General features: G+C 41.5%; 1 protein-coding gene across 3 annotated transcripts; it reads left to right on the top strand.

The window, feature by feature from the left end:
* The first annotated feature begins 2,690 nt into the window (after positions 1–2,690).
* Oatp33Ea (Organic anion transporting polypeptide 33Ea) lies at positions 2,691–12,606 on the top strand. Of its 3 annotated transcripts, none has more exons than XM_046620652.2 (8): positions 2,691–2,845; positions 5,572–5,783; positions 7,839–8,264; positions 9,677–9,915; positions 10,016–10,295; positions 11,205–11,400; positions 11,484–12,088; positions 12,162–12,606. In XM_046620652.2, exons 2-8 carry the CDS (start codon positions 5,597–5,599, stop codon positions 12,359–12,361), a joined length of 2,133 nt encoding a protein of 710 aa, XP_046476608.1. In that variant the 5' UTR covers positions 2,691–2,845; positions 5,572–5,596; the 3' UTR covers positions 12,362–12,606. The 3 variants fall into 3 exon arrangements, with proteins under 3 accessions (XP_046476608.1, XP_046476610.1, XP_068991745.1); XM_046620654.2 differs by lacking the exon at positions 2,691–2,845 and adding an exon at positions 3,519–3,605; XM_069135644.1 differs by lacking the exon at positions 2,691–2,845 and adding an exon at positions 4,113–4,301.
* Positions 12,607–12,969: the final 363 nt, after the last annotated feature.

Here is a 12,969-nt window from a genome sequence, read left to right as displayed (position 1 = left end):
TATCTGTTCTACTTTGAAAAATTTCTGAAAATTTCAACGAGTTATCAATGTCTTGTGACAAAAAAAAAAAAAAATGCTCAAGCATGTTCGCGGATTCTTGTTATTCACTGATCGTGGAATTTGCAATATTTCCGTTCAATTTTTCGCACACAATACTTGTGACTTCTCTTGCATCGGCAATTCGGTGATAGCGTAAATACAATTGTCCGGAAATATTTGCGATCCGATAAGGATACGATTATCTCCAACATCTGATCCCTGATATATTGCTGCATTGCCGAGGAGTTTGTCATCGCGTGAAATTTCACGCCATATGGCGCACGGACTTCAAAAAGCCTGATTCATTATTTTTCTCCCGTCGGTCTGTCTGGTCCGACGAACTCTCAGTTCAACGTTTTCTCGATCTAAAGATAATCGTGTGCTTATATATCAACGCAACAGCTCGGCGTCGCGACGCTCAGACTAAATCTTACTTTTCCCTCCGTATAGCGAGAGAACAGCGAACGGAACGTCAGGCCAAAAATAGCAATTTCCTTAGTGAAAAATTTCACCAAGGATATAAGGTGTATGTGTGTTGTGTTGGTGTAAACAGGCGGGAACGAGGATCTTTCGTCAAGTCTTATTAAGATGACGCGTACGACAAGCGATCGAGAATTTCAGAGCTAAGACTTAGGCGGAATGTATTCTCGGAAAATGGGAAATATAATTTTACACGACGTACTTATACACTGACGAAACAATCGGTGTAATTATTTGTAATTGAATTGAGTAGATTGATTACAAAATTAGATGCGACTTTCAAGATGCATAAACGAAAGTGTGTAATAACAACAAAATTGAGATTGACCATTTCATCGCACTAATGCGATACAACTTTTTCCTCTTTTTCTTTACAATATCAATTCAAATCTGGCAATGAAATACGATTTTGCCATGCGATATGTATTTGGTGTTAGTCAATGGTCAAAAAATTGGAGGGATCCTCGGTATGGAACGCGTTACTAATAGGTATTAAAAAGCCAGTTTCATCATTTGCCGAATCTTTAATTCGAGAAAAATCCAGAGAATAACCAGCTCTTGTTTCATTTCGATTGATATTGTTGTCTTAACGAATTGATCGGTAAGATAAGATATAAGGAACTTTACTTGACGGTATTTTTAACAAATTTTTGAATTCCAAAAAGGAGATTATAGTATGTTTTTTTATTGAAAATAATCGACACGTGAGGTGTCAGCTTTTTTCTGAGTACTGCTTTCGGCGATAAAACGTTGAAGTTTGCAGAGGTGAGAATTGGGACGCGTAATCTATGTGATCAAATCAGGTAAAATCAGCCGAGGCTTTCGTTACAGATCGTAAACAATGCATAGGATTAGAAATTTTAGCAATTTGTGAATACTGTTACGTAGATGTCTTAATTCTCTCAATTCCTGATCTTCGGAAAACATTAAAAAAACTGCTCAACAAATTTCCAGCAGCCTTAGTTCCGGAAATGAAAATGGTGAACACTAATGAAGCAACTCGCTGCTGTATGACAGAATTGAATTGGAGCAAATTCGTATAACACAAGTTGATGTGTCAAGAGTTTGAGAAACGATTTTATAACTGGCATGTCCATAATGATTGAACTCTGGTATTTTGAAACGGATTCTAACGTTTTTCGACTAATTTTGACTCCTATAAAAATCTCCAGCGATCATGTGGACATTTTTTCTTATAAATAGCCACAAAGTTGATTAAAAGTACAGATTTGCGTAAGTCTGGTAGGACAGATATTCGTCAACAATTATATCGCGCGTTATAAATATACTATACTGTGACGTAACATTTTGTGAATGTCTTTTTAGACAATTTCTGGGGTTCTGGTCAAGAGGTAAACGAGTTCAGAAATATTAGCATCGGATCAAAATCACTAGAGGCTATAATCATTTTGAAATTTCTGATTGTAAAACTTTCTCCATCTGTCGAAATATTAGCTTGTGTCATTTGACTTTCCTTTGATTCATTTCTACTACATAGCAATAATGTTGTTCCAATCGCAATTACTATATAATTGACAAAACTATTATGGTTGGAAATTTTTGAACGTCTTTCTCTCTCTTCCCAATTTTTTATTCACGATCAGACAATTTTACGAGTATAATTAATCTACGCGAAACGTCAAACCTCAGTTGTAGATGTTTTTCTCGGATTTGAATAAATGAATACTTTTTCATTAAAATGACGTCCAAAAATAAAAGAAATTAAATTGCATAATAATTATTATGTAGGAAATATATAAAATAAATGATTGTGATCAACTCTAAATTATCGAAAGGAGAATAATAAAAAAAAAAAACGTCCGAATCAAGTATTTCAATGCAAAGCTCAAATCACATAATTTAACGCGACGCATCGCATCTCAGATGAGAAACGGGGTCAACCACCCCTTGACTCCTTGTCCACCCCACCCAGAAAGCGGTCCGAATCGTCGTCTACATTGCCGACAGAGTTTCCAGATTGGATGCGAACCAATAGGCACAATGATCCTAGAAGCGAGGCGTAATTCGCTGGGCTTTCGCGAGATAGAGCCACCGGTGAACGAATCGGACTATTTGGTGGGAAAGTTAAACAGTTTAATTTATTGGAGGGGGAGTATAGATAGAGGTATGACCCCCCCCCCCCCCCAGTTATACCGCGTTTATTCGTGCAATCAAACTGTGCCAACTGCAAGTGACATTTGGATCGACCGATCCAGCCTCTGCTGCCGAACGCACCTTGTTAGCCAAAAGGAAGGACGCGGGATTCTGCGGTCCTGAATCTATGGAACAAGGAGTGACATCCCCTTGACGAGTTAAGAAAAACGAGGTAAGTCCTGTCGGCCGAAAATTCGAACCGATTTCAGTTTATTACAGCATGAAATCTAAGAGATTAATATCGAGCCTTGGCATCGCGGTGCAGAAAAGATAATCAAAGATGCTTTACCGATTTCCGTGTTTCGAGTACATCGACCTCGACGCGATTTGGATCGTCTACGTCGACGTCTGAGACTCGAAACTGGGAAACGGACACACGACCCAATCGAATGATCCGACGCAGGTACATATTTCAGAGTTCGAATTTCGAACTTGTTGAAACCGGTAAAAGGGTCGGGCAGCGTGCCAAGCCTGTGAATTGCCGTTCGGTTCCGAACAGGAGCATGACACTCGGGCTTCCGATTACGCGATTGCGTAACGAAACAACGCCGGCAGGTGTAAAATCCGTGACTCGTCGATTCTCCCACACAGAAAGAAAGGTAAATTCGGAGCTCTGCATTGCGAAGGTCGGAACGACCAAGAGCCGAAGAGCCGAAGAGCCGAACGATTACGATCGCAATCGCGGATCCGATAACCGGTTTCAACGATAAGATTGAAAAGCAGCGTGTGTGTAATGCTGATAATCCCGGGTGCCGTAAGCCCGTTGAAGAGGGGATTTGTAAGCGGGAAAATTGACGCTGTTGTACCCACGTTATAGACTCGAATGCCTCGGTGAAACGCTTTAAACTAGTCAAGGCCCGAGTCTGTGCGAGGACCGTTTAGGCCGCATAACAGCCTTTATACTACACGGCATTCGTCAGGATGGAGTCGATGTAGATACCTATTATTGTGTCTGCTTTAGACGACAGCTTCATTTTCTTCCATGTCATTTCGCGTCGGCTTACCTTTTGCCGATTTTCTGACCATCCGTGCGGATAAGTTATCGATGATTATGATTTGGCGCGAGGCGAAGTTGAATCATCCAGTATGAAATAACGAGGTTTGGTTGCAACGTTGAATACATGAAAATCTGGACTGCCGATGATGAGGAAAAAATGCACTGTTCTGATTTATACCATTGAAGTTATAACGATCCAGGTCACTGCTATGATTACGAAGAACAAACATTCGATAAAAAATATAATGTGTAGTATCACTGTGACATGCTATATTTGTTTTCTTTACGCGATAGTTTTGTTTTTTTTTGTTATTGTAATGATCCTCCCCCCTCTCAAGCTTGAAGAACAGGTCAACAATTGTACACTTCGAAAAAAATATTTATTCCAATCTACCAAATTTTAGTTTCACCGGTCACGTTGCCGTTAAACGAGAGTTTTTGTCGATTGAATTCGTGGGATTGGTCCAATTGCATACATATGCACAAATAAAGTAATAATTAAAACGACGAAGAACATTGTCATGCGGCCATGTGATGTATGAGAATTCTCCATTCAACTGCTACATTATTTTTCCAGTTGTTACATCTGAACATTTTTAATCCCTGAGTTAAACGTGCCAATGCACCGAGTGTAAGTTAACTTTGAATTTGATCCGAGTGCCTTGAAACAGGCCACAAATGTTCTTTACGTATGGTCAATGCATTAATGACGTTTGAGAAAAAACATTGGAGCTAATCGATCCTCACAGAATTGTGACAAAATTAACGTCACTGAATATGCCGCCGGCATTGCCGGACATAATCCTAGCCAGAGCTTGCAAGTAGGTGAAGCAACCAATTCGCGTAAAAAATCGAAATTAACAACGAAATTACAACATGTTGAGACGTCAATTATTCACTAGAATGTAGAGCTACTTGTTGTTATAATAAAATGTTCATGCTGCCTGCTTTTATTCCACAGAATGTCCGCTCCAAATCTGCTTGAAATCGTATTTAATCTGACGTCTAAGACTTGGATGAACAATCATCCGCAGTTTGATAGAGTATATTTACTTGGTATCTTTTCACTTAGCTATTTGCTAATCTAAATAATGAGCTTGTAGTTTTGCTTGAAACCGTATTTAATCTGACGTCTAAGACTTGTATGAACAATCACCCGCAGTTTGATATAGTATATTTACTTGGTACCTTTTTAACTTAGCTATTTGCTAATCTAAACAATGAGCTTGTAGTTTTGTTCATCTTTTATTTTTAACAAACTCAATTTCCCATCCATCGTTCACCTATTGAAAGGTGCAATTAATCTTGACCTTTAAAAGCTCCCTGTAATCGTCTCGATATATAAATGATCATTAACGCGACAAGACTACTAATGAAGGGTAGTCTGGTAAAAATTATCACCCACTATGACCAAAATATTGCGTCAATTATAAACAGCATCGTGCCGAATCAACGAATCTTTGCGAGGATTACCAACAAACCACGAATCACACTGTTCATGACTCATCTTTGAGCACGATCGAAAATGCTGATTGTGAGTGAAACAAAATATTAAATATAACAAAATATTTGAAGAACGTATTACAAGGTGGACTTAGGCGATGGTGAGTCGTCAAAAAGGTCGGATAACCGATTTAGTCAGGCCTGAACGTAGTTATCTTCGGATTTTACAGGCATTCTGATTGGCGCTACACGAACCTTTTGACCATAACTGTATTGTGACAGCGTTTTGTATCCAGTATAGATCAGAATACGCTGGAGTCTAAATAGTTGCCGGCAACTGCAGGGTCGATAACCCGACACATTCGATCGGAGACGTAAAGCTGTTACGTAACGTTCAGAATCTTGCCATTTCGTTTTGAGTGCGGTAACTTTGAGTAATTTTATTTCGGTCTGCACAGATCGGTGTGGTCGCAGTGATCAATTATGGCCGGGGAACGTGACTGCGGAGTCTTCGGATTCTACCCCCGATGGCTCAGGGGGAAAGCGAACTTCAAGTCCTTCATGGCCGTCTATTCGCTTCTTGGCACCGTGCAAGCGATGTCCTTCATCTACATCACCGTCACTCTAACCACCCTTGAGAAAAGGTTCAAAATTCCCAGTCGCACTACAGGTGAGATATTCCTAATTTCTGTCCACTATTTTGGGGGTGTTTTTGAATAAGTGGAGCGTTCCGAGTGATTCATTGATTCAGTCGCAGTAAAACCAGTTTCATAAATGATTGTGTAAGCCACCGTTTTCGATTGGATTAATTTGGTTTGTAATTTAAATTTCCATCTTGTTTATCTTCATAGATGATCGTCACATTTCCTGATAAATTAAAATAGTAGTAAAAAGACTAAAATCTTCCGAAATTTTTTTTTGCATTGCGTTGAAATATACAATTAAAACGATGTGGTTGTACCGGTTATTACCAGGTGTAGAAGTTTCAGCTCTGTTTCGCTTTGCAAACAGCGTAAACTGGTGCAGAAAAATCCGATTGATACGATCTTAATAAAACAAATGTATTTCTGGTACTCGAAAAATTCCACACTCGAGATTGATCAATAGACACGAGCCAATCTAGAATCTAGCTGCTGAAAATACAGTACATGAAAATATACAGGAACTTTATCATTCGCGAGTATTGCTCATAGATTAGATAGTCATTGTATGAATGCGACGCCATAGAGTGTCTGTGTATATGCGCCATTTCCACACATAATTGCGGAGAGATATGACATAATTTGATGATCAAATGAGAAAGAAAGTTCAAGACTAAAATAATGCGTTGGTGAGTTAAAAATCTACATTTATTAATATTTAACCAAAAAAATAGCGAAGCTTCCCTTCGAAGTAAAAACTTTGGTTTTATAATAATAGTATCAAAAGTTATTCACAAAACAACGATTAGATTCTGTATTGATCAGTCTCAATCCGTATATCGTACATGTATATGATATTCGGACAGGAACTGATAATGTGTAAACAGAGCACTTGTTTGGGTATGGATTTTTCGTCTAAATGCAAGTCACGGATAGCAAGCATTACACAAAAGTACATCCGAAGAGGCGCGTAATAGCCATTGTTTTTCACCTCTCGTTCAAACAAGTCGACTTGTTTATTCAACCAAGCCCAATCCCGTTACGTAATTCAACAATGATCATGGTAATAGGAAATCACAATCAGTGAACGCAAAAAGCGCATTGTAAACGCGAAAAATATCGCAAACAACAATTCGCGATGTAGAACAAGCCCAGTTCGTGCATGTAGCCGATAAGTCAGAGCCTCTATTCATCGCTCCTTCATATCGTCAGCGATTGATCCGTTTTCGAAACCAGTACGAAAGTTATTCTCGTAACGTAAGAAACATTGTCGCGGATAAGTAATCGTCACAAGTGGATGTTGCTATTATTCACCGAATGGCATATGTGTCGGTTTAGTTCCGATCACCTGGCATTGCACTTTATGTATATTCACCTGCGAAAAATGGATCGATCACGCGTATAGCAGCAGGAAGGGAACAACAAAGAAAAGAAACGATACGTGCCGTGGTCCACTTTGAAATGTTGACTGTTGCCCGACATTGCGCAGTAATCGAAACCGATAATGAAATATCATCTGGTCTGGAAGTATTCGAGATTTTTCAGGGATCCGTCAATGCGAAACCTAGCGAAGTCACTTAACCAATGAAAACAAGTTAAAACCGCAGCCGCGCACTATGCGGTTCATTTTTCTCCACCGCAAGTGTAAATATATATATATCAGATACCAATACGCGGTCGGATAAGCATCGTACCTTGGGATAAATACTTGGTCTGAAAAGTGTTTGGGAATCATTGTGTGTGCAGTGTACAAACATCTACAGCACAGACGCTCGTTACCAACACTAATTAAATCAGCAGGTGGTAGCAGTATGTACGCTAGTCCGAAGATATCTTATCAGAGTCAACTATCGGCTTCCAAGAAAATGACTTCTGAGTAAATTTGAATCGTTGTTTACTGCGTAATTGAAAATACGATGTCTATAAAATTCTCGATGCTTGTCGTGTTTCGTTTTTTCTTTTATCTGTCTGCTGACGGAAAATCTCCTCCATACCCAGTAACCTTACAATATCGTTGCGAAATCTCTACGCCAGTCGCGACTAGTTCGACCTCGACACGTTTTCAACATCATAATGAATTTCAGGTATCATGCTCTCCGGAAACGAGGTATCCCAGGTCCTCTCCATCGTCCTGATCTACTACGGAGGGTCCGGCCATCGTCCAAGGTGGATAGCAGTCGGTGTCGCCCTCAGCGCGTTGTCCTGCTTGGTCCTGGCTCTACCGCACTTCATATATGGGCCGGGAAAGGACGCGCTGGCTCTGACCAAGGAGTACCTGGACCACAAGGTGCTGAACACCTCCTCAAATCCCACGGAGGTGTTCGTTTGCTCGAGGACGACGGGGACGGAAATCTGCGACGAGGACTCTCTCTTGGACGTCAGCCTGCTGCCCAGGGTCCTGATCTTCCTGTCTCAGTTCATCCTTGGCATCGGCACCACGCTCTATTACGGCCTGGGTCAGACCTACATGGACGACAATACGAAGAAGAAGAACACTCCGATGCTACTGGGTAAGGATCGTGCCGTCGCCAATTAGAGGAGCAGTTACAGACCTTGCGGGCGAAGGTTGGATGTGTTCTCGAAAGAAGCACCCGAGACAGCACAAGATTAACCCTTTCGCTACGGACGCATTCTACGTCGCGCTGTCCCCGCTGACCGAGCAGTCGCGGCAAGCGTCCGTACTTGCGGAACAACTGCAAGCGCCCGTCAGACGCACAATACCACGCTATCTTACGCAGAGCGAGTGCAGTCGCTCGTAAAAAAAATGCTTAAAAAATTATAACATAATGTTGGGTTACCACGGTCACCGTTCGTACATAACGAGCGTCAAATGTTGGGTTACCATGGTCACCGCTCGTACAGAGCGAGCGTCAGGCGTTGGGTGACTATAGTCACCGCTCGGACAGAGCGAGCGTCGGGCGTTGGGTGACTATAGTCACCAATCGGACAGAGCGAGCGTCGGGCGTTGGATGATCATAGTCACCGATCGGGCCGAAAGGGTTAAAAGTTGTCAACATGATGTCTGAACGATGATTTATGAGCCGTATTTTGAAGTCTGAACGTCGCTAAAGACATCTTTTCGACATAAAGATGTCTGTTCGAGGTCAAAGAATGGGTGAAAAGAAATCTTATCATTTGTTTCAAGACTTTCTGTTTTGTCTTGTCCGTATCTTGACTTGCTGTTTTTTCAAATCCTTATCGATTATTACTGATATACGTTATATGTGTATCTTCTTGAAGAGCGGTAATTTTTTTTCTTGAATGAATTATACACACGATATCCTATCTTCGATACTCCTGCATATTAAATGAAACCGGTGATCGTTCCAACACGTGGCGAGGGCGTGTGAGATAGGTTTGACCTTGGCAAGTAGATCATTAGGTATATAATAAGTACATGGACGCTCATACTTGACGAGATCGGTATCAGGTGGTTGGCTGATTTCAAGTGGGTCGTCTGCCGAGGTTCGGCCTGATTACACAAAAGTATTAAATCTTATGGATCTGAGCCGCGAAAATCATTCAAATTTGCCGGGTCACTTCTCTGGTGAAAGTCAAACGCTTATCACGTGGATAACCTTTCGCTAATATCCGAATAATCGTTAACCTTTGGCTTGTATTTCGATAATTAAGAGTTTCGCGTAGTTACGATTGAAGTTTTTTTCCTTTACGTGGTAACGTAAGTTATAAAGATCGTCTTATGAAGTTCAGACTATCATTTCTCTATGGCTGAAGTTACTATATTTTACAGCAGCATTTCTGTAAATATTCTGAAGTCAATTATACGATCGACTTACCGTCGTCAAACACACTATAATTTGACATCCCCTCGGGGAACTACGTACATTTTATAATTTCGTTAATTAGAATGTTCAATAGATGTTTGATTTCAGTTGTAACAGGAATCATTTTTATTCACCAGGATTAGCGTTTGGTTTGAGAACGCTGGGGCCGGTAGCCGGGTTCTTGCTTAGCTATCTTTGCCTGAGACTGTACATTGACCCATCCCTGCACCCTGTTATAACACCAAGCGATCCAAGATGGTTAGGAGCTTGGTGGCTGGGTTGGATCATCCTCGGCGTCACGATGGGAACTTTCGCCATTCTGGTAGCGCTCTTCCCCAAGGAACTGCCAAAGCGGGAAGAAAAAGTTTCCACCAAGGTGCGTGGAAGAGTTGATGTCGTTAATATCATGTCGTGATTTTTGTGTGGAAAATATTTAAGATATTTCACACTGATCTTTAACTTTCGTATGATAACAGGATGGCGAAATTCCGCTGAAACTGGATTTGTCAAGCGATATCAAAGCTCCGCCACAGCCGCAAGATGCGAATAAACCCGAAGAGTGCAAACCGGATCGAGTTGTCGCGATGAAAAATTTTCCCAAGGCCTTGAAGAGACTGCTTACGAACAAACTTGTATTTTTTAACAATATCAGCGCGGTCTTTTACATTCTTGGAGCATCGGGTTACATCACTTTTTACTCTAAATACATGGAGATTCAGTATGGAACATCCGCTGGCGGTGGCACAGTTCTTGCAGGTGACCTAGTACTTCAATTATCGTATAACCATGTACATACTTAAGGCAATCACTCGAAAGCAATGAGTTCTATGCCTGAAAAATCCTTAACTTTGTTACACTTGTGTGACAATAACGTGAAACGACAGCAAATTGTCGTTTCCTCTGTACGTGCAGGAAAGTCATCGGAAAGCTGTTTATCATAACGAGGGGTCACTTTGAAAAAAATTACGACATTGCGACTCAAAAATTGTAATTTTACGTGTCACGTTCGTTCATCAAAGATCTCGTAGGGATGCGAAAAAATTCACGAAATCTCACACACTTGGTGAGGTGTCCTGGAATTTTGCCGACTTCATCTAAAATTTAGAAGACATAATATTCTATGAGATTCTATCGGGTTTCACAATATTTTGCGTGAGACTTAATAGAATTTCCGGAACTTTTAACAGTTCCGAAGCGTTTTATGAGACTTGGCAAGGACTTCACATGCTTTCACAGACTTTCATGGAAAATGATGGTTTTGTCTAGATTTTGTGACACTCGAATGATTCCATGGAATTTCGTAAAGCTTCATAAGGTTTTCCAGATTTCATTCTCCACATCATAGAGACCATGTCTATAACCAACACGCGTTAACAACCATGCTTATTCGTTGTGTAGATATACATTCTGACTGTTTGTGACTTTGATCATATTCTTGTCTCACAAGTGACACTGAAATCGTTTTCAGCATCGTATGTAACAAGAATAGGAACAAAATGAATGGGAACCACATAAATACGAACTTTCTTTTCTATATGGCATGCGTTTGACAGACAATCTTCGGGGACACGAATGATCACGATAAAGAAAATACGCGTAACTTCAGCCTACGAATTCCTGTCCAATTATAAAATTGATGAGGACGTCTCTTCTCTTCTGTTTCAGGACCATTATCTTTGTGCGGAATGGTGATAGGTTTCGTGGGCTCGGGAATAGTGATAAGTAAGTACAAGCCAGGTCCCAGGCTCCTTCTCGGCTGGAACGTGATAGTGGGTTGTTGCTACCTGGCCGGAATGGTGACATACTCCTTCCTGGGGTGTCCCGACTCTGGCGTACAAGGCGTAGACATGGAAACCTCGACGTAAGCCATGAATAGATTAGGGCGTCTCTCAAGATGCGAACTTTGGCCGGTCGCCGAACCTGAGTGTTCAATTCTCTTCGCAGGTTGAACCTGACTGCACCATGCAACCAGGACTGCACCTGCGAAGGTATCAAGTACTCCCCGGTCTGTCATGTACCTAGCGGAACAACCTTCTTCTCCGCGTGTCACGCCGGGTGCAAGACGATGCTGAACAAAAATGAGTTCGGTGATTGTTCATGCGCAATTGGATTAGGCAGTTTGGAATACGAGGGCCAAACTCCTTCAGCTCCCACGCCAGTTCTGCCGGAAAGCCAAGCACAGTCGAATCAGTCGTCCTCGACGATTGATACCGACAAAGTGGTCAAGGCTGGACCTTGTCCGAGAAATTGTGACGGGCCATACACGTGGTTCATTGTGATAACTTGCCTGATGCAGGTAATCGGCTGCTCGGGCAAGATAGGGAATGTCCTGGTGAATTACAGGGCTGTGGAGAAGGAGGATAAGAGCATCGCCCAGGGATTCTCCCTCATGCTTATATCCCTCTTCGCTCTTATACCCGGGCCCATTATATACGGCACGGTTATCGACTCGACGTGTCTTATTTGGAATGATTCCTGCGGGGAAAGGGGGAACTGCTGGTTCTATCACAAGGACGACTTCCGTTACCTGTTGAACGTCTCCGCGATTGGTGAGTGACTTTACGAGTCGACGCGGTTTCGACGATACGGCAGTAGTCATTTTTAATCCAACCACTATTCCAGGCTTCATCGTGATAGGCATCGCCTTCGACAGCGCCGTTTGGTATCTGGCCAAAAATCTAGATTTGTACGGGTCGGATGAGGTGGACCAGCGGCGGGAGTTCGTCAAGGGTGAAAGTCCTGCGCTACCGGTCGGTAAGAGCGACGCCGATAGGAACCAAACGGTTAGTTCAAATCAGAACTCGGGACAAAACGTGACGTAAACACTGCATTTCTAGATTCGAGCAGTGACTGAGCAAATTACGGTAAATAAATTACACTGCACTACTAACAAAAATGATCGCTGAGGTTTCGAGGTCACTCGTTGCAGGCCGACTGCAGGTGACGTACGTCGCGGTGCACTCTCATTATAGGTAACGAAGCTTACACGAATATTATAGGTACTGTATAATATGTGAAGGAGACACACAATCTTTTGTAAATAAAGGTCATTGAATATTTTTCATAATTTACCAATCGTAATTTATTTTTTATTCTCTCGGCTCTTAGTCCGAGCTCTCATTACGAGGGTAGTTTTTCATCGAGAAAAACGTCGGGAACCCTTTCTTTAATTTTAAATTCGGCAGTTTATACCACTGTGCTTGATGCGGAAGTGAAACAAGAAGTAGAAGAAGAAGAAAAAGGAGAAGAAGAAGAGAAAAACCGACTTAATATATAAACCGCTTTTTTACATGAAAAAATGCTCAATGATCCTTCGCAAACGAAGAGTAATTCCCACAAAGCGGTCGTCTGAATAAAAGTATATACATATATAAATTGTTTTAGCATCCCTTCTCGGTTAGGCAGGGTAGGTTCGACGAGAAAGGGGATG

The sequence above is a fragment of the Neodiprion pinetum genome, chromosome 4, assembly GCF_021155775.2.
Source record: "Neodiprion pinetum isolate iyNeoPine1 chromosome 4, iyNeoPine1.2, whole genome shotgun sequence".
Taxonomy (NCBI): Eukaryota; Metazoa; Arthropoda; class Insecta; order Hymenoptera; family Diprionidae; genus Neodiprion; species Neodiprion pinetum.
This window is presented reverse-complemented; position numbering and strand designations above follow the sequence as displayed.